This window comes from Bombina bombina, chromosome 5 (assembly GCF_027579735.1).
Source record: "Bombina bombina isolate aBomBom1 chromosome 5, aBomBom1.pri, whole genome shotgun sequence".
Lineage (NCBI taxonomy): Eukaryota > Metazoa > Chordata > Amphibia > Anura > Bombinatoridae > Bombina > Bombina bombina.
In genome coordinates this window covers 1,156,297,750-1,156,320,630 of record NC_069503.1, presented here as the reverse complement: position 1 = coordinate 1,156,320,630, position 22,881 = coordinate 1,156,297,750, and the positions used below count along the sequence as shown (strand labels likewise).

Below are 22,881 nucleotides of genomic sequence, written 5' to 3'. Positions count from 1 at the left end.
AGCCCAGACTTTCCTGCTTGAAGGAAGACTTTCCAGATTTCAGAAAATGTGGGCATTTAGCATCACAGACAGATGCCATGCCAACTACACTTAGTAAAATCACCTCTCCCAGAGGATCCTTTTGAATTTGAAGGCAATCAGACAATTTGTCAGCAAGTTTCTCAATGAAGGGGTAATTCAGGAGGTTTCAGTTCATCAGAGGTTTCATTGGTTATATTCTCCACTTTTTCTAGTCAAAAAAAAGGATAGTTCTTGGAGGCTGGTTCTGGATTTTCGGACCCTAAACTCGTACTTAAAAGTTCAGAGTTTCAAAATAGAATCCCTTGTTCCAGTAATAAACCTCATGCCTCGAAAAGTATTTCTTCTATCGATCTGAAAGATGTTTATTTCCATATTCCTACTGCTGAATCCCACAAAAGGTTCATAGTTGGTGATTGTCACTTCCAATTTGCAGTGCTTCCCTTCTGCATTTCTACAGCTCCAAGCGTTTTCACAAAGGTTTCAGTGTTATTGGAGGCAGAACTTTATATCAGAGCTTTGCTCCAGCTGAGATACAGAATACTTAGTGGTGATAAATAAGAACCAGTGAAAGAATTCTGTGCCTGGTAGCAAACACAAACTGATGCTAAAAATTGCAAATATAAACAAGTCTGTATTGACACTGATGTGCAGATTCCTGGGGAATGTCCGAATGGCATATAACAATTGGAAACAGTACCTTAAACATAAAAATGTCTCAATCTTTATGCAGTTGATCCAAAATTTGCCACTGGAATGAATCCCAAGAAATGCTGCTCTCTTATAGCCAGGCTTCCTTGTCCTTGGCTCCAGGTCAGAACGATGCAAGTAGAGAAATGGGGAAACAGAGGATGTTCACAGCTTCTTATTCTGGTGCGCTGTACCTGATGATCACGTGACCGCCAGCTCAGAGGTTCTCCAGATACACTGAAGGGTTTAGCATCCGTAAGGGAGTCCGAGCTAGTGGCTTTCCCTGCTTTGTGCTTGCGTGACAAGCGGATGACAGTTTTAAGACTTTTTATTCACTTACGTCTAGTAAGTCATTTTTTATTGTTTGTGTGCTATTGTGTCAAAATAAACTTCACTTGAATCTCTTGTCTTGCACTCTGTTTCCCCATTTCTCTACTTGCATAGTGGTGATAAAGTGTATCCAGTCATCAAAATTACGCCTAACAGGCCTCTTTGTCACTCCTTATTTAGACAATATCCTCCTAATAACAAGTTCCTCAGAGCAAGCCTTTCTTTACAGTCATCTCGTTCCATTTCAGAAGCTGGTATTTCTTGGAGCATAGTTCCACACTCTAGAGGGAACAGTGTCTTTACTCTCAAATCCAGTTCCTAAGAAGTTACCTTCACTACAGAATGTTTTGTATATAATAGCTCGCCAGTGGATTACATTTTTTGGCCACAAGGCTTCATTTATTCATGTTGTGCAATGGGCTTGTTGGAATTTGCTCCCATTTCAGATTCATTTCCTGAATCATTACAAAGGGATAATGTCATGATTCCACCTTAAATCCCTTTGTCCACCTTTACTATTCACCTATAAAAGGATATCAGACACACCTGTTTAATGCTTGATTATTGAAGTTGTGTTTCTGAAGAACTTCCTGTTCCTCCGTTTCTACTTTTTCAAGCCTTTAACTAATTTTTGAGAATCATCTACGTTGGATCAAGTTTTCACTTTCAAAGTGTATCTCAAGTGATTATATCTTCCAAAACTTACTTCTCCAAGGTATTTATCCCTTGCCGTAATTTACAGCCTGAATCTGTGACGTCTTCTCACACGCTGTATCACAGGAGCCGTACAGCACTCACATCTTGCAGCTTTCTCCTCTCTGACCTGTTCAGTGAACGCTGCATAATCATTAACGCTGCTTCCCAGCTGTGTCTTCGATACATTTCAGTCTCCGATCAGGTACAAACTTCCTCAGCTCATAAACTGTTTTTGCCTCAAGTAAGATCATCTTGTAACTTACAAAGTTTATTTTGTTAATTCAAGTTTACATCTCATATATAGCGGATACTTATTTTTCTATCTTTTTGCTCACCATTTTGTCTCCTATTTTTCTCTTGTGCGCACAGAGTGTATTATTTTTTGTCATTAATACAGCTTGTTTCTTGTAAGACAAATATTATTCTGAGTGAGTTTACTTCAAGAATCTTTCTCCTCAGATTTCCCACTCTGTATTATTTTTTATTTACACAAATCATTTTCAATTACTAATATTAAGTTGCTTTATTCCATGAGTTTAACTTATTCAAAGCTATATTTGTTAAATATTGGAAAAAGCTACAAATCTATTTTTTATGTACCTGGAGACATGACAGAATAATCAAGCCATAAAAATATATAAAGTTACTCTTAAACATGGATCCTGCAGCAATGGCAAATGAAATAACCAGTTTAAATCAAAAGGTGGAGATATTAGCTCAGGGTTTAACAGAATTAAAAAATGAAAACAACACTTTGAAAAGTATTATGAATGACTTTATTACACAAAAGGCAGCTGAACACCCTGAACCAAAGATTAACCCACCAAGTGTGTTTGCTGGTGTACGCACTCGCTTCCGTGAATTTCGCAATGCATGCTTACTCATGTTCTCTATGAAACCTAAAACATATTATTCTGATAGAGTAAAAGTATGTACTGTGATCTCATATTTAAGTGGGGAACCCAGATTATGGGCTGACAAATTTTTTGAGACTAATGATCCCATTTTAGGTTCACTGGAAGATTTCTTTAACGCAATGGCTTTATTGTATGAGGACCGCAACACCCAACTCACTGCTGAAAATAACTTAAGAACACTTAAGCAGGGCAAACGGCCAGTTGAGGACTACGTCGCTGAGTTTCAACTGTGGGCTACGGAGTCTCAGTGGAACTCAGTCTCTCTACGCAACCAGTTTCGTCTGGGACTATCAGAACATTTGAAAGATGAGTTATCTCGTATTGAGTTCCCAGACACACTTGAGTCTCTCATAAAGATCTCTATTTCAATGGATAGGAGATTCAGGGAACGCCGTGCTGAAAAGGTACCACCTGAACCATATCCAAAGAAGTACCATCAACCACATGTACAACAACCATCTTCAAGTCCTGTACCTATGGAAATTGGCACAATTAAGGGTCCTCTAACATATGAAGAAAAACAAAGAAGAAGAAGTTTAAATCTTTGTATGTACTGTGGAAACAAAGACCACACAGTGTCCACTTGTCCAACTCTAATACGCCAGAAGAGGGGTAAGATATTGATAGTTAACCCTCAAATTAATTCTAAAATGATATCACACTTAACCATTTCATTGTCTTTGCAGTGGGATCAACATCTTCTGCTGAATGAGGCCATGATTGATTCAGGGGCGTTTGGCATGTTCATGGATCAAACTTATGTTACAAAAAATAAAATACCCAGAGTGTTAAAGCAATTCCCTATTCTTGTCAAAGTTATTGATGGTTCCACTCATTTAAAAGGTCCAATAACACACCACACTATTCCACTACTCACTACTACAGGTAATGGACATACTGAATATATCACATTCGATATACTACCTAACTCTATCCATCCTATCATTTTAGGATACCCTTGGTTGCAGCTGCATAATCCAAGTATTGATTGGGTAACCAATAATATACAATATACATCTCAGTACTGTACCAATACTTGCTACCCTACAATCTCTATAAACCACATACAACCTCAATTACCCCCAGAATACCTTGAGTTTTCAGATGTGTTTAATCTTAAAGAGGCAGAAAATCTACCACCACACAGGCCATTCGATTGTCCTATAGACACTAAACCTAATACCACCATACCTTTTGGTAAAATATATCCTATGTCTAATAAAGAATTACAATACCTTAGAGAATATCTCGATGAAAATTTAAGAAAAGGGTTTATATCCACTTCCACTTCTCCAGCAGCAGCTGGAATGTTTTTTGTGACCAATATAGATGGTACTATACGTCCTATTATAGATTACAGGGGTTTAAATGAAATTACAGTAAAAAATCGCTACCCACTTCCACTCATCCCTGAACTCTTAGAAAGATTAACTGATGCTCAAATCTTTACTAAACTAGATTTGAAAGGTGCGTATAATCTCATACGCATAAGGAAAGGGGATGAGTGGAAAACAGCTTTTAAAACTCGTTATGGCTTATATCAGTACAATGTCATGCCTTTTGGCTTGACAAATGCTCCAGCAACTTTTCAGTTTTTTATAAATGAGATATTCAAGGATTTATTAGATATCTGCGTAGTGATATATCTAGATGACATTTTAATTTATTCTAAGAACATAACTGATCACATCAAACACGTACGATGGGTTTTAATGAGGTTAAGAGAGCATCATCTTTATGCTAAATTAGAGAAATGTCAATTCCATGTAAAGACAATCAAATTTCTGGGTTACATCATCTCCCCAACTGGCATAGAAATGGATCCTGACAAAATAAAGGTTGTTTTGGATTGGCCTGTCCCTACCAATTTAAAATCTCTCCAAAAGTTTCTTGGTTTCTCCAATTTTTACAGAAGATTTATTCAGGGGTATTCTTCCATAGTTCAACCCTTAACTAAATTGACAGGAAAAATTAAATTTTGTTGGACTACTGAAGCACAAGAAGCTTTCGAACATCTGAAAAAATGTTTTACTTCAGCTCCCATCTTACAGCTTCCTGATCCAGATGCAGATTTTACCTTGGAAGTTGATGCCTCAAATGTTGGTGTTGGGGCAATTTTGTCTCAACGACGTATTGGATCACAAGTTAACCATCCTGTTGCCTTTTATTCCCGACTCTTGACTCCAGCAGAAAGGAATTACTCTGTGGGTGACCTAGAACTTTTGGCAATAAAAGTTGCCATGGAACATTGGAGGCATATTCTTGAAGGCACATCCAAACCTTTTTTAGTACTTACAGATCACAAGAATCTACAGTACCTAAAGAAAAACAAAACTTTATCTTCACGTCAGGTCCGATGGTCCCTTTTTCTAGATTGCTTTAACTATCTCATCCACTACCGTCCAGGATCAAAAAACACTCAAGCAGACTCTCTATCCAGAACTTTTCAGAATGTACCTGAAAAGGAAGAGGCACAAAATATCATACCCACTCACAGATTCTTAGCCTCTATTACCTCATTCCATTCTGATCTACTACATGCTCAACTCAAAGATTCCACAATCCCTTCAATCTGTACTAAAGATTCAAAGACTGGTTTATATCATTATCACAAACTTCTGTATGTACCACCAACATTAAGAAAACAATTACTTCATCATTTCCATAATCTTCCATTAGCAGGACATCCGGGTATTACTAAAACCCATTAATTGTTGAATAGAGAATATTGGTGGCCGAAATTGAAACAAGATATTTGTAGCCATATCACAGACTGCCAAGTTTGTTCCCGAACTAAACGACCTTCGCATAAACCATTCGGTTTGTTGACTCCTCTGCCAATACCTGACACTCCTTGGCATATGATATCAATGGATTTCATTGTAGAGTTACCACCTTCGAAGAATTATACCTGTATCCTCGTAGTCGTTGATCACCTTACTCGTATGGGACATTTCATTCCACTTAAGAAGATACCCTCTGCAACAACCACTGCTACCTGTTTCATTAACCATATCGTAAAATTACATGGTCTACCACTTTCAATAGTTATAGATAGGGGAACTCAGTTCACCTCCAGATTCTGGAGGGAATTGTGTCGTCTATTGAAGATCACCCCCAGATTCACAACAGCTTTTCATCCGCAGTCTAACGGTTTGACAGAACGACTAAATCAAACATTAGAGCAGTATCTTCGGTGTTATATATCTCAAGTTCAAGATGATTGGTCAGACTGGCTACCAATGGCGGAATTCGCTTATAATAATTCGATTAACACTTCTACTAAAATGACACCATTTTATGCTTCTTATGGTTATCATCCGAGAACAATACCTACTTCTAACATCACCTCATCTTCTCCCTATGCTGTCGAATATATTACTGAACTGAAAAACTCCATACCTTTATTGAAAAAACATCTGGAGACTGCAAAAGATAAACAAAAGTTTTATTTTGACAAGAAACATATACCTCCCCCATCATATAAACCTGGAGATCGTGTATGGTTATCCACGAAAAATATAAAACTGAAAGTTCCCTGCAAAAAATTGGCAACCCAATTTATAGGTCCCTTCAAAATTAAGAAAATCCTGAATCCTAATGCAGTCGTTCTCCATTTGCCAGCTCATCTACGTATTCATCCTTCCTTCCATGTGTCTCTCTTGAAACCTTATTTTGGTACACTAGACTCACTACCCGGGAATGATTCCTCTGATGCGGATTTGTGTGCAGATCAGTCTGAATTTGAGGTGGAAAAGATCTTGGATTCCCGCAAACGTTGGAGACGGGTTGAATATCTGGTCCGTTGGTTGGGATATGGTCCTGAAGAAGACTCTTGGATTCCTCTACGTGATATTCACGCTCCAGAGCTCTTACGTGAATTTCATCTTCACAACCCTTCCAAACCTGGGTCTCTGCTCCCAGGAGGTCCGCCTTGAGACGGGGGATCTGTCATGATTCCACCTTAAATCCCTTTGTCCACCTTTACTATTCACCTATAAAAGGATATCAGACACACCTGTTTAATGCTTGATTATTGAAGTTGTGTTTCTGAAGAACTTCCTGTTCCTCCGTTTCTACTTTTTCAAGCCTTTAATTTTTGAGAATCATCTACGTTGGATCAAGTTTTCACTTTCAAAGTGTATCTCAAGTGATTATATCTTCCAAAACTTACTTCTCCAAGGTATTTATCCCTTGCCGTAATTTACAGCCTGAATCTGTGACGTCATCTCACACGCTGTATCACAGGAGCCGTACAGCACTCACATCTTGCAGCTTTCTCCTCTCTGACCTGTTCAGTGAACGCTGCATAATCATTAACGCTGCTTCCCAGCTGTGTCTTCGATACATTTCAGTCTCCGATCAGGTACAAACTTCCTCAGCTCATAAACTGTTTTTGCCTCAAGTAAGATCATCTTGTAACTTACAAAGTTTATTTTGTTAATTCAAGTTTACATCTCATATATAGCGGATACTTATTTTTCTATCTTTTTGCTCACCATTTTGTCTCCTATTTTTCTCTTGTGCGCACAGAGTGTATTATTTTTTGTCATTAATACAGCTTGTTTCTTGTAAGACAAATATTATTCTGAGTGAGTTTACTTCAAGAATCTTTCTCCTCAGATTTCCCACTCTGTATTATTTTTTATTTACACAAATCATTTTCAATTACTAATATTAAGTTGCTTTATTCCATGAGTTTAACTTATTCAAAGCTATATTTGTTAAATATTGGAAAAAGCTACAAATCTATTTTTTATGTACCTGGAGACATGACAGATAAGCAGTTTGTCTTGTCAAATTCCATTTCCAGTGGAGATGAGAAGTAATCCACGCTGGTGGATTCAAATTCCCAATCTTTCAAGAGGCCATTCATTTTTGGATTCAGATTCGGTCTTAGTCCAGACGGATATCAGCAAGTCTGGGGAGCCCTTTGTCAGGGGCACTATGCCCATGGGACTTGGGACTGAGAAACTCAGTCTCTACCATCAAATGTACTGGAGATCAGTGCTATTCTTCATGCATTACTTCCTGTTCAAGTTCTTCTTGTGGGGAAAGCTGTAAATATTCTATCAGACAACAGGACAGACACAGTTTATCTTCAATTTCAAGCAATTGAATATGAAAATATTTTAAATGATAATCAACAGGTGGGGAGTTCCAGAGATTGATTTGATAGCTTCTCATCTAAACTGTCAAGTTCAAAGATTCTTCAGTTGTCTTCCTATCCCTCAAGCCTTAGAAGTGGATGTTCTGATACTACAAGAATGGCTATTGAGAGTCCTCTATGCATTTCCTCAAATTCCTCTAATCCCTTACTTGCTGAAAAAAGTTCAGAAGGAGGTAGCCACTTTCCTAGTGATTTTCCCTTCTGGCCCCAAAGGCCATGATTTCCACTTGTTCAGAGACTGGCAATTCATCCACCTTGGTTCCTTCCAGTTATTTGAGAAATGTTGGTTCAGGGGCCATTGGTCAATCCAGATCCTTAACAGTTCAGATTAATGACATATTTGCTGAGGTCGCCAGGCTTCAACAGTTGAATATCTTACATCCTATTATTCAAACCCTTTTGCAAGTGAGGAAAGGATCTACCTCCAAAATATAATGCAGAATTTGGGACACCTTTTTTTCCTGGATGCTTCAGCATAATGCATCTATGGCATCTTTTGGCTTGTCTCATTTGCTTGATTTATTACATGATGGTTTTCTTCAGGGACTTGCTGCAAGTCTTACTTTAAGTCTTACCTATTTCAACAATATCAGGAGTTAAGTGAGTGCAAGAAACTTTAATTATCCAATTTTTAAAAAGCATTGGCCCATATCCGCCCTTCGAGTAAACCTTCTGTGCCTTCCTGGGATCTTCCATTAATGTTGGATGCCTTGATGGAGTCAGCCTTTAAAGTTCTACAGGAAAATTTATTTTTGGTTTCTTACCCTGAAAACTATTTTTCTGGTAGCCATCACATCTACTAGATGTGTTTCTAAACTTTAAGCTCTTTCTACCAAAGATCCCTTTATAGCTTTTCATCAAGATAAGGTTGTCTTCAGGGCTGTGCCTGAATTTCTTCCAAAGGTTGTTTCAGAATTTCATATAGATCAAGGTATTTTGCAGATGGAAACCCTTGTATCGATTGGATGTGGTGCGTTGCCTTCACATAATATGTTAAAAGAACTCAGAGTATTTGTAAGACCAATCATATATTTGTTATTACAGAAGGTCTTTGGCAAGGTCAAGCTTCTACAAAATCTAACATTTCCAGCTGGATTGCACAAGCTTTTACCAGGGTCTACAACAAACAGGTGAATCATTACCAGAGGGGCTTAAGGCACATTCTACTAGTATAAGAATGTATAACCAACCTGCCTCCATTTTCTATATATAGCCATTCTGAACTAATACTTAACTGTGTTTTTTGTCAAACTTAGTCTGCTGACATCTGTTCTTAAAGAATAACATTTTTATCTGGTTGCTAAGCATAACCATGGCTTTTCTAGCATAAACATAGTCTCATTTTAACCAGTCTTATATTTTAAAGAGGTCAGCGTTTTACAGTTTTTGGCTCTTTACATAAACAATCTTATGTCTAAAGTTCTGTAACTTTCCACTAATTATGTTGCAATAATGGGCGTGTAAGAAACCCCTCTGTGTCCATTTACAATCTATGTTATGTATACTGTGACAGACCACCTGCACCCTGACTGGGTGCATATGTCAGAAAACAGCTTCATCCACTCTGGAACCAGAGTACCAGTAATTTCAGCCCAAACCTCTCGGGTTACCAGGCAGAACCAGTAGATATTAGGGTAGGACCAAGAACTTCAAATAGCAAATTTAACTCAAGCATCAGACAGGACCAATGTTGTAGTAAAGCAGGACTGAATTTATTTACAAAACAACATAGTATTTATACACAAAAACCTTCCCCCTAGACAGGTATGACACACTTTACAAGTCCCAGGAGAAAATTACATTACATAAACAATCAAACACAAGAAAACAATGGATTCCTTCCTGGCGCCTAGCAGTCTGGACTCTGGAGGTGATTAAACAAGGTGAAAGCTTATCACCTAAACCTAATTACAGCAAACAATAGCTGATGTCAGGAAACCTGTATCAGAAAATACAGTCTCTCAAAAACTGAACGAGGAGAGAGTTAACCCCTTCAGTACTGTTGGATTCACGCCCTGTACCTATAATGGGCACAGGTTGACTAAAACATAATGCCAGAGTCCATAATCCATATGGAGGAGGCTGGCCCCCAAGCTCCTCCAGGAGCCCAGGTCATGGTGGTTTCCATGACATATACTATATAAACGCCGCCCTGCTAAAAATAAACAGAGCAGACATAGACTAATTATTTTGTGTGTGTCTTAATTTGCTCTCCAAAGCCTTGCATTGTGAATTATTAAGTTCCAGGTGGATACTGGTCAGTTATAAGTTGTATCCTTGCCCTGAGAGGACCTCTAACAACTAGGTAATTTGCAGCTTCCTAGGCTCTAGAAGCAGATGCTACTCCTGATGAAATGTGACATGCAGGTATTTGGAAATCCTATCATACTTTTGTTTCTCAATTCAAGCTTGATGTCTGTCACTCGGCTTCTGCCTAATGTGGTTGCAACATTTTGTCTTCTGTTTTATCTCAATAAGATCTTGTTATGTCTTTTGCAGTACATTCGAGTCTTCTGTGTTTTTTTCTTTCCCACATATTTTTAGGACATTACTTTTTATTCTTCTCACTGGTAAGTATTAACAGGGGGGCTAAGATAACTAGAAATTATCACCCAAATATAAGCAATTTCTATATCTTGGCCCATATCCCTGGATTTTACCTACCAGGCTCCTGCCCTTTATTATTCTCATCTTTAGGAGGATGTTGAGGTGGGGTTCCAGAATTACCTTTATACAGGTATCTTGGGAGTGGGGAGTTCTTGTTATTGTTATTTTTAAATCATTGTTCGTATTTTGATGTACTGCTATGTACTGTTACCTGCTTCAGGATTTAAAGATTTTGTATGCTCTACTATATCTGGGGTGTTGTTTGCCATGCCCCCTCCAAGTGTAAGAAGATGGTTGATGTTAAATCCTCTTCTGGCTTATCTGATTTGTGTAAGCTTTAATCTGTTAAGCTATATATTTCAGGTCCTGTTTTTTCTGAGCTATTCTTTGAGGGTGAAGTGTTTTCAGATGATCAGGAGTCATTCTCTGATTAGGAAAGAGAATCCTGAGCCCCTAAGATAGATAAAACTTCTCTTAAAAGAGAACAAAGGTGTTCAACCTTAAAAAAATAAGGTTTCTGATAATAAGTCTATTAAACAGCTGTATTTCATTTTTAAAACCTCTGTTAAGTCACCTAAAGTATTACTGGTTCCAGATGCTATCTCTGAGATAATTTAAAGAGTGGTCCAAGTCTGGTATAACTTTGTGTCCTGCTCAAAGATTTGAAAGGATGCTTCATTTGCTTGCTTCCAATTTAGAGCTTTGGGAAACTATTCTTAAGGTGAATGGGGCTATTTTTACTTTTGCTAAACGTACTATTATTCCTCTTGCGGGTATTAGCTCTTTTAGAGTCGCTATGGATAGGACATTAAGTCTTTCCATAGGCCTTTTTTTTGCAAGCAAGTTTTCTTTTTAGACCAGCCATTAAAATTGCTTGCATAGCTGCATATTCTACCCTTTGTGTGAGGGTTTATTTAAACAGTTCTCTGATTAGTCTGCTGGTGAAGAGTTTTCTAATCAATTAAAACTCTTGAGGACAGCTAATGTTTTCATTTGCTGCTGTTGATATTATTTAGGTCAATGCTAAAATATGGCACTACCAGTTCTGACTAGGAGGGCCTGGTGGTTGAAATCATGGTCTGCTGACATAGGGCTCAATCACATGTGGTGTTACCGGCGTCTGTTTTTTTTGTTGGATGTTTCGATTACATATATGGTATATTTCAACCGTCGCCCTCTATTTGTATTCCCATAAACTAACATAGAAACGGCGTCACAAGTAGATATCACATGTTCAGCGCAAGGACTTATGCGGCAAAAATTGAGAAATTTTACTCCATATTCAATTCGCCACACATAGGCAGGCGCAGCAAGCCTTGCGCTGAGTATATGAGCACCGTAACTCCCTGGAAGTCTTAACAAACACCTAAGGCATGCGCAATATGTACCTCTAAACCGCCATCCCCCCACCGCAATAACTAATAAAATGTATTAACCCCTAATCCATGAACCCCCTACAATGCAATATACCTATCAACACTATTAACTTCTAAACCGCCATCCCCCACAACACAAAGTATTCATCTAATCACTAAGTCCCCTAAACTAACAACCCCTAAATTAATCCCAATTACATAAAATAAAAAAGACTATCTTACTAATAAATTAAATTAAAATACAAAATCAAATATAATCCTAATTTAACATTAAAAATAAAAATAATAACAAAAAATTAAAAAAAAATCTAATATTACAAAAAATAAAAAAATCTAAAATTACTGAAAAAAAATAAACAAACTTATCCAAAATAAAATCAAATAAACCTAATCTAAAAAAAAGCTACCCCAAAATAAAAACAAAACAAAATATAATCTAAGACTAAACTACCAATAGCCCTTAAAAGGGCCATTTGTGTAGGGCATTGCCCTAAAGAAAACAGCTCTTTTCCCTAAAAAATTATAAATTACCGCCTAACATTACAACCCCCTCACCAACCCAACTCCCGAAAATAAAAAAGCCATAATCGAAAAAAAAACTAACACTAACCCCAAAAATTGTATTCATCATTCCTGAAGTCCGGACATCTTTATTCTTCAAGATGCTGAAAAGTCTTCATCCAGGTGGAGCCATCTTCATCCATCGTGGGACCATCTTCTGTCTTCTTCCTGGAGGTGCTGAGAGGTGGTTCTCTTCCCCATTGGCGGTCTTCAGCGACGTGGAGGTTCTCTTCATGCAATCTTCAGTGTGCCGGTGGACGATCGCATGAAGAGGACCTCCACGTCCCTGAAGACTGCCGCCACTGAGGAGGACCAGCGCTCCGGATCCGCGCATCAGCGAAGACTGCTACGCACCTCTGGCAAAAAAGAAAGAAGATGGTCCAATGATGGGTGAAGTTGGAGCCGCCTGGAAGAAGACCTTCACCACCGGACTTCAGGAATGGTGAGTACATATGTCGGGTTAGAGTTAGTTTTTTGGGGGGCTTTGGGGGGGTTTAAATTAGGGATTATTTTATTTTTAATGGGCACTAAAGAGCTGATTGCCATTTTAAGGGCAATGCCCATACAAATGCCCCTTATGGGGCAATGGGTAGCTTAGGTTTTTATTTTGGGGGTTAGGTGGGGATTTTTACTGTTGGATGGGGGGTTTACTTAGGGGTTAATTTATTTATTTTATGTAAAAGAGCTGATTGCTTCAGGGCAATGCCCTACAAAATGTCCTTTTAAGGGCTATTGGTAGTTTATTCTTAGATTAGAAGGTGTTTTTATTTTGGGGTAGCTTTTTTTTATTTTATAGGGGTGTTTAGATTAGGTTTAAAAAAAAAATATTTTGGTTAGTTTCGTTTATATATTTTTTGTAATTTTAGATTATTATTTCTTTATTTGTTCTTTATTGACCAGTTAGAACTTATACATTGCATGTGGTACATCTTCATACAATATACAAAAAATATATATCAAAACAAGTGGGTTCACAATTATTGGTCATAACATTTTTTTGAGTTGTATTAACAAATGATAAGAATGTGAGTGATAAACATAAAAAGAACATAAATATGGTATCAACAGCATTTATATTTATATCAATTAACAATAACAGTATGTAACTCCCCCAAGATAAAGTCCATTAAGGTTATGGTATCAAAACTGTGAGCACTTTATTTACAATCTCTTGAAGAAGCTTTGATCCATTCATAATAACATTTATTTTCTTTAAAGTGTTTAGCATTTTGGGAATTTTGAAACAATATGAGACTCCCAATAAAGCATAATATTCTGGTCTGTTGTGCTGTGTCTGGTTTTTAGATAATGATATTCCTCTAAGCTTAGCATTTCGTTAAATATGGGCAAAGGAGTACAAGAAGCGCAAGAAGCCTTGAATTATTTATTTGTCACAACAAGTAAAAATATTCAACATAAAAACTTACATTCAAGTAAGTAAATTCGTGCACCAAGTACACAACACAGCCGCAGTACAGGACCGGATCCTCAGGCAGATATGTCCACAACAGGTTTCAAAAGAGGGCTGGATTTAAGCACAGCACACTATTTATTAGGCAGTGACGTTTCGGGGCATTCACCCCTTCTTCAGACCTGAATAAATAGTGTGCTGTGCTTAAATCCAGCCCTCTTCTGACAACTCTTTTTGAGTGTTAGTAGTTGTTTCGGTTGTCTAGTGGAATATATGTATTGATCTATATTTGTCTTGTAAGGCTTTTCTAATGTAACCGAGGCCTGGTAGGAACTCTTGGTTGTCGGTGACAAGGGTAAGTGTTGAGTATTGAGAGGAGAGATATGGGAATTCCATTACAGCTTTCTCCCAAATAAAGTGAGTTTCTTTTATTAGTCTGTTATCAGAGGTATGTAATGGGTTTATGTATTTGGTAGCCCAGCATTGTGCCCGCAAATGTTCTGACTTTGATATGTTATGTTCTATTTCCACCCACATTTTCAGATCTAGGCTATGAAACCAATCTACAATTCTCTGCAGAAATATTGCTATTCTGTATTTTTGTAAATCTGGAACTCCCAGTCCTCCTGAGTGAGTGGGTAGTGTCATTATTTTCTTATTTATTATGGCATGTCTTTTAGTCGATATAAATGAAATATTTGCCATTGTAGTTGTACAAACGTAGGGGTAAGAGGAATACGTCATGCTTGTAAAACATATAATATTTGTGCTAAAACATTCATCTTTATGCTATAGATTCTGACTAACCAAGACATTTGTTTGGATCACCACCTCCATAGATCTGCAATAATGTTGCTGTATAAGGGTGTATAATTATAGTTAAATAAATCAGAATTTTCTAGATAAATACCCAGATATTTCAGTTTCTTGTTTTATAATCTAAAGGGGCACGTGACCATAATATGCTGAATAGTGTCAGAGGATAATGTCGCCTTAAAAATGTCAGATTTTGTATAATTAATACTGTAGTATGAGACTAGTCTAAAAAAAATTATTTTTTGTAATATTAGATTTTTTTAAATTTTAATCTTAGTTCTTTTGATGTAATTGGGGTTAATTTAGGGGGTGTTAGGTTAGGGCCTTAGTGATTAGATTAATACTTTGCATTGTGGGGGGTGGCAGTTTAGGGGTTAATAGGTTAATTAGATAATTTGCGATGTGGGGGGATGGCGGATAAAGGGGTTATACATTTATTACGTACTTTGCAATGTCGGGGGATGGCAGATTAGGGGTTAATACATTTATTAGGTACTTTGGGATGTGGGGGTTGACGGATCAGGGGTTAATCACTTTCGGCCAGATTACGAGTTTTGCGTTATGAGCGGCTCGGTAATAATTTGCAAGTTATTTCCACCGCTCACCTTTAATAGCGCTGCTATTACAGGTTGGCAAAAAAAAGGCGTTAGCAGGCAATATTGCAGCATTGAGCTCCATACCGCACACAAATACCAGCGCTGCTTTGAGCTGGTTTTACATGCTCGTGCACGATTTCCCCATAGACATCCATGGGGAGAGCCGGCTAAAAAAAAGCCTAACCCCTGCAATAAAGGAGCATAAAGCTCCGTAACGCAGCCCCATTGATTCCTATGGGGAAAGAAAATGTATGTTTACACCTAAAATCCTAAAATAAGCCCCAAGTCTAAACACCCCTAATCTGCCGCCCCCGACATCGCCGCTACCTACATTACACTTATTAACCCCTAATCTGCCGCCCCCAATATCGCCGCCACCTACATAAATTTATTAACCCCTAATCTGCCGCCCCCAATGTCGCCGCCACCTACATAAATTTATTAACCCCTAATCTGCCGCCCCCAATATCGCTGACACCCACCTACACTTATTAACCCCTAATCTGCTGCCCCCAACGTCGCCGCCGCCACTATACTAAAGTTATTAACCGCTAAACCTCTGGCCTCCCACATCACTAACACTAAATAAATATATTAACCCCTAAACCTAACCCTAAGTCTAACCCTAACACCCCTAACTTTAATATAATTAAAATAAATCTAAATAAAAATTACTATAATTAACTAAATAATTCCTATTTAAAACTAAATACTTACCTATAAAATAAACCCTAAGCTAGCTACAATATAACTAATAGATACATTGTATCTAGCTTAGGGTTTATTTTTATTTTACAGGCAAGTTTGTATTTATTTTAAGTAGACTAGTTAGTAAATAGTTATTAACTATTTAATAACTACCTAGCTAAAATAAATACAAAAGTACCTGTAAAATAAAACCTAACCTGTCTTACACTAACACCTAACCTTACACTACATTTAAATAAATTACATTAATTAAATACAATTAACTAAATAAAAAAAAAATAAACACTAAATTACACAAAATAAAAAAGAAATTATCAAATATTTAAACTAATTACACCTAATCTAATAGCCCTATCAAAATAAAAAAGCCCCCCCCCCCAAAAAAAAATAAAAAAAAACCCTAGCCTAAACTAAACTGCCAATAGCCCTTAAAAGGGCCTTTTGCGGGGCATTGTCCCAAAGAAATCAGCTCTTTTACCTGTAAAACAAATACAAACAACCCCCCAACAGTAAAACCCACCACCCACACAACCAACCCCCCAAATAAAATCCTATCTAAAAAACCTAAGCTCCCCATTGCCCTGAAAAGGCATTTGGATGGACATTGCCCTAAAAGGGCATTTAGCTTTTTTTCTGTGCCCAAACCCCTAAGCTAAAAATAAAACCCACCCAATAAACCCTTAATAAAACCTAACACTAACCCCCGAAGATCCACTTTTTTTTGAAGACTGGACATCCATCCTCATCAAGCCGGGAGAAGTCTTCATCCATGTGGCAAGAAGTCGTCCTCCAGGTGGGCAGAAGTCTTCATCCAGACAGCATCTTCTATCTTCATCTTTCCGACGCGGAGCGGCTCCATCTTCAAGACATCCGGCAAGGAGCATCCTCTTCTTTCGATGGTTCTTGAAGAATGAAGGTTTGTTTAAATGACATCATCCAAGATGGCGTCCCTTGAATTCCGATTGGCTGATAGAATTCTATCAGCCAATCGGAATTAAAGGTGAAAAAATCCTATTAGCTGATGTAATCAGCCAATAGGATTGAGCTCACATTCTATTGGCTGATTGGAACAGCCAATAGAATGCAAGCTCAATCCTATTGGCTGATTGCATCAGCCAATAGGATTTTTTTCACCTTTAATTCCGATAGGCTGATCTTGGATGACGTTATTTAAAGGAAACTTCATTCTTCAAGAGCCATTGAAAGAAGAGGATGCTCTGCACCGGATGTATGGAAGATGGAGCTGCTCCGTGTCGGAGATGAAGATAGAAGATGCTGTCTGGATGAAGACTTCTGCCTGCCTGGAGGACGATTTCTTGCCGCTTGGATGAAGACTTCTCCCGGCTTCGTTGAGGACTTCTGTCTGCTAGGATAAAGACTTCTCCCAGCTTCGTTGAGGATGGATGTCCGGTCTTCAAAAACTGTAAGTGGATCTTCGGGGGTTAGTGTTAAGTTTTTTTTAAGGGTTTTTGGGTGGGTTTTATTTTTAGCTTAGGGTTTTGGGCAGCAAAAAAGAGCTAAATGCCCTTTTAAGGGCAATGCCCATCCAAATGCCCTTTTCAGGGCAATGGGGAGCTTAGGTTTTTTTAGATAGGATTTTATTTGGGGGGTTTGGATGTGTGGGTGGTGGGTTTTACTGTTGGGGAGTTGTTTGCATTTTTTTTTTACAGGTAAAAGAGCTGATTTCTTTGGGGCAACGCCCTGCAAAAGGCCATTTTAAGGGTTATTTACAGTTTAGTTTAGGCTAGTTTTTTTTTTAGTTTTTTTTTGGGGGGGGGGCTTTTTTGTTTTGATAGGGCTATTAGATTAGGTGTAATTAGTTTAAATATTTGATCATTTCTTTTTTATTTTGTGTAATTAAGTGTTTATTTTTTTGTAATTTAGTTAATTGTATTTAATTAATGTCATTTATTTAATTGTAATGTTAGCTGTTGGTGTAAGACAGGTTAGGTTTTATTTTACAGGTAAATTTGTATTTATTTTTACTAGGTAGTTAGTAAATAGTTAATAACTATTTACTAACTAGTCTACCTAGTTAAAATAAATACAAACTTAGCTGTGAAATAAAAATAAAGGAATTATTTAGTTAATGATAGTAATTTTTATTTACATTTATTTTAATTATATTAAAGTTAGGGGTATTAGGGTTAGACTTAGGGTTAGGTTTAGGGGTTAATAACTTTAGTATAGTGGCGGCAGTGACATTGGCGGTGGCAGATTAGGGGTTAATAGTATTTAACTAGTGTTTGCGATGCGAGAGTGCGGCGGTTTAGGGGTTAATATGTTTATTATAGTGGCGGCGATGTCCGGAGCGGCAGATTAGGGGTTAATCATTTTATTATAGTGTTTGCTTTGCGGAAGGGCCTCGGTTTTAGGGGTTAATAGGTAGTTTATGGGTGTTAGTGTACTTTGTAACTTTTTAGTTATGAGTTTTATGCTACAGATTTGTAATGTAAAACTCATAACTACTGACTTAAGATGGCGGTACAGATCTTGACGGTATAGGCTGTACCACTCACTTTTTGGCCTCCCAGGCAAAACTCGTAATACCGCCGCTATGGAAGTCCCATTGAAAAATTACTTTTTAAAAGGTGCAGTTACGGCCAAAAAAGTGTGCGGTACAGCTATACCTGCAAGACTCGTAATAGCAGCGGTAGTGAAAAAGCAGCGTTATGAGGCTTTTTCATTCATAACGCAATACTCGTAATCTAGCTGTTTATTAGGTATATTGCGTTGTGGGGGGATAGCGGTTTAGGGGTTAATCACTTTTGCAATGTGGGGGGATGGTGGATATAGGGGTTTTGAGGTGTCCTGGTTTATTTTTGGGAGGTGGGTTAGACTTTTACGGGTGATTTCCGCACATTTCTGAACATCGCCAGTTTATCCATTGTTTATCTGTTGGATTAGGTTGCGCTGCCGTATATGTAATCTTGCCCATGGTATTTTTGGGTCTGGTCTGGATGACACTATTTCTACAGTGAATAAGGGGAAAGGAGCCTTTCTCCTTCAGGATATTCCAGAAGTCTAAGATTAAATCTAGGGCGTCTAACTGTTTTTTCTTTGTCAATCTAAGAACCAGAATTTATCCTCTTCATTCCAAAAACAGGGTTCTTCTGTTTTTTCTTGGAATCCAAACCTTAATTGGAACAGGACCTAACAGTCTAAAAAGCCTGTTTCCACAACCAAGCTTGCATGAAGTTACGGCGCCCAATCCAGATCTTCTTGTAGGGGGGCACATTGCGCCTTTTTTCAGGGGCTTGGTTTTATTCTGTTCAAGATTCATGGGTTCTGAACATTATTTACATAGGATACAGAATAGGTTTCAGATCAAGGCCCTCCAGGGGAAGGTTCCTTCCGTCTCATGTTCATAAGACTCCTGTAAATGCAATAGCCTTTTTTCAGTTTATTTTGGATCTGGATTCTATGGATGTGACAGTTCCAATTCCAAAATTGGAACAGGGTCAGGGGTTTATTGCAACCACTTTATTTGGACGATTCTTCCTCTTGTTCAACAAGGGCAGTTCATGTCCTCTATAGATCCGAAGGATGCTATTCATATCCAAATGGATTATCATCGTTTTCTAAGGCTTGCTTTCCTGGTGAAGCATTTTTAGTTAATTGCTCTTCCTTTTGGTATGGCTACCACTCTCAGAATCTTTACAAGGGTTCTGGGGACTCTCTTATCTGTGATAAGAGCTTGGGGGGTTTCAGTGGTTCCTTACCTGGACATCTTGGTACATGCTCCATCTTTACATTTATCAGTATCTCATACCAACAGACTTTTGTTGTTTCTTAAAGAGCATGGTTGGAAAGTAAACTTACCAAAGAGTTCTCTGTCCACTTAGTCAAGGATGACTTTTCTGGGTGTAATAATCGACTATCTCGATGACGCTTTCTTTTACAGAACAGAGAAGGCTGAAGTTACTCTCAGTTTGTGTACATCTTCAGTCAGTCCCTTCTCCTGTAACACTTTGTATGGAAGTTTAGGACTGATGATAGCAGAAACCTTTTGCCTGGTTTCACATTAGGCCTCTTCTGCTTTGTATGCTTAGTAAAAGGTGCAAGGATTACACTCAGTTAGCTCAGAAGATTCTTCTGAATGCCAAAGTAACTATCCTTTTCCTGTTAGATCAGTTATCGGTCCATTGTTCTGGGAGTATCTTTTGTCCATCCAAATTGGACCGTGATCTTGACAGATGCAAGTCTTTCAGGTTGGGGTGCAGTCTGTGGGTCAAAGAGAGCACATCACATCGAAAAGCAAAGTTGGCATGCATATTCTTCAACTGCAATTTTCATGGCCCTTCAGTTCTGGCCTCTTCTGAAAGAAGAGACTTATCTGCATTTCTAGACAGACAATGTCACCGTAGTGGCTTACATCAATCATCAAGGAGGAACTCTGTGCCCTGGTAATGAAGGAGGTTTCCTGAATTCTGACTTGGGCAGAGAGCAATTCTTGTATTACATATTCCTGAGGTGAGCAACTGGGAAGCAGATTTTCTCAGTCACCAATCTCTTCATCCAGAGAATTGGTCTCTTCATCTGGAAGTCTTCAGTCAGATTGTAGACCTGTGGGGTATTTCTGAAGTAGATCTGATGGCTTTGAACAACAAGCTCCCCAGACACTTTGCAAGGTCTAGGGATCCACATGCCGAGTTTATGGATGCTCTAGTCACATCTTGGTTGTTTTGTCTGGCCTACATTTTTCCACCTCTTGTTTTGTTACCAAGAGTGATAGCCAGGACTGAGCAGAAGGTAGTATCAGAAACCTTGATTGCTTTAGCATGGCCTCACCGAACTTTGTTTGCAGGTCTGGTGCAGATGTCCAGTTGTCCTACATGACACTGAAACTTTGGTTTTGGCCCCAAAACTTGTGACAAGGAAAATTTATCACTAGGTTTGGAAGGTTTTTATTTAATGGGCCTTGATATTCAAAACATCTTTTGGCCAATAAGAAATTGCCTGTTTGGGTTCGCCAGGCTCGCAGTCTATCGGTCTATTGATATATACTAAAAAAGTGGGCTGCACCTCGTGCTGACAAGTGGTGATGTATTTCCTAAAGTATATAATGGGGATCAATATTTCACTGATCAGTCCCTGGGGTGCTCTGTATCTCACCTGCTGCTGGAAGCTACTAGTCAGCTGCTGCTTTTCCAGGTCATTATCTTCCATGTCTTGTTTCAGTCCCCCAATCTCTTCCTTCAGTCGTGCCCTCTCCCCCTGCAGGACACTGATGGCATCTACCAGCTTGTGCACACCCAGAAGGGGGAGAGAAGGCCCGGGGGGTTCTGAGAGAAAAAATATATAATTAGTTCTATAAGGATACCAATGCTGCCCACAGGTGATGCTATACAGAGGGATCCTCACCGCACTGTGGTGTTGCAATACAGAGGGATCATCACATGTGGTGTTTCTATACAAAGGTATCCTCACTGCACTGTGATGTTGCTATACAGGGGCCCTCTCTGCCCTCTGGTGTTGCTATACAGAGAGATACTATCTGCCCTCTGGTGTTCCTATACAGGGGTGCCCTCACTGCCCTTGAGTGTTGCTATACAGAGAGATACTCTCTGTCCTGTATTGTTGCTATACAGGGGGACCCTCTCTGCCATGTGGTGTTTCTATACAGGGGGACCCTAACTTCTCTGAGGTGTCACTACACAGGGGGACCTTCTCTGCCCTGTGGTGTTGCTATACAGGGGGACCCTCTCTGCCCTGTGGTGTTGCTATACAGGGGGACCCTCTCTGCCCTGTGGTGTGGCTATATAGGAAGACCCTTTCTGCCCTGAGGTGTTACTATACAGAGGGACTCTCTCTGATCTGTGTTGTTGCTATAGAGTGAAACATCTCTGCTCTGTTGTGTTGATATACAGGGGACCCCCTCTGCCCTGTAGTGTTGCTATATAGGATGAGGCTCACTGTTCCACTGTTCCCATACTTTGGTGCTCACCATTCTGAAGTCTCTCCATCACATTCTGCTGCTCACATATAACATTTTCCAGACTCTCGATAAGGCTCAGCTTATCTCTCATGCGCTGCCTATAGGTCACCCGCAGTGTCCGCATCTGCTTCCTGCGTCTCCTCTCCTCTCGCCCCAGCAGGGTCTTGTACTCCTGAGCCTGACCCTGCAACCGCTGCATCTGTGAGTAATGCTCCAGAAAGGAGATGAGGTGGGTCATCACCGTAAGCAGGGGGGAGGCTGTCTGGGAACATACAGAGGGGTGACATGAGCACACTGTCCAAAAGACAATTACATTATATAGGTGCATCTGTGTGAGCAGGGGGGAGGTTGTCTTGGGATATATAGAGGGGTGACATGAGCACACTGTCCCCAGACACAATTACATTATATAGGTGCATCAGTCTGAGCAGGGGGGCTAGGGACATATAGAGGGGGGACATGAGCACACTGTCCCCAGTCACAATAACATATAGGTGCATAGGTTTGAGCAGGAGGAGGCACGGTTGGGTGGGGTACAGTGATATATATATGGGGGGTGAGTGACTGAAATCTAAGGGTCTCAGGGAACCCTAAAGTGGATCATAAAGCTACAACATTACTGAGGGCAAACAGACTACATGCTGGTGATGTGAGACACAGCATTGGCCATCAGAGGCTAAAGATGAGTAGTGTAACCAGCAGACACCACTGGGGCAGCACAGGGTAGGGGGCTAGGATTTAGCTCTAGTGGGTTACAGTAATGAGGTCCATGGGTGTGAACATTTAATGTGATGTGGGAGGGGATAGAATAGCTGAGGGAGGACCATGCGTGAGGGGAAGTTACAGCGGGTGGTAAGTATGATAGGCTGTTGTCTGAGTGAGGGGTCAGTATTGCTCTGCATGAGGGAATACTGTATTTAGTCTCTGGCATTACAGGTGAGAGGTCAGTATTGCTCTGCATGAGGGAATACTGTATTTAGTCTCTTGCATTACAGGTGAGAGGTCAGTATTGCGCTGCATGAGGGAATACTGTATTTAGTCTCTGTC

At 39.1% G+C, this 22,881-nt stretch overlaps 1 protein-coding gene across 1 annotated transcript in view; it reads right to left on the bottom strand.

Annotated features, from left to right (window-relative positions):
- The window catches only part of LOC128661762 (kinesin-like protein KIFC3), a 344,529-nt gene that overhangs the window by 227,401 nt on the left and 94,247 nt on the right, over window positions 1-22,881 (bottom strand). The window contains exons 4-5 of the mRNA XM_053715982.1: window positions 21,832-22,096; window positions 21,012-21,181 (exon numbers count right to left, since the gene is read on the bottom strand). Of these exons, the coding sequence (XP_053571957.1) occupies window positions 21,012-21,181; window positions 21,832-22,096 (435 nt within the window). The remainder of the gene's footprint in view (window positions 1-21,011; window positions 21,182-21,831; window positions 22,097-22,881) is intronic.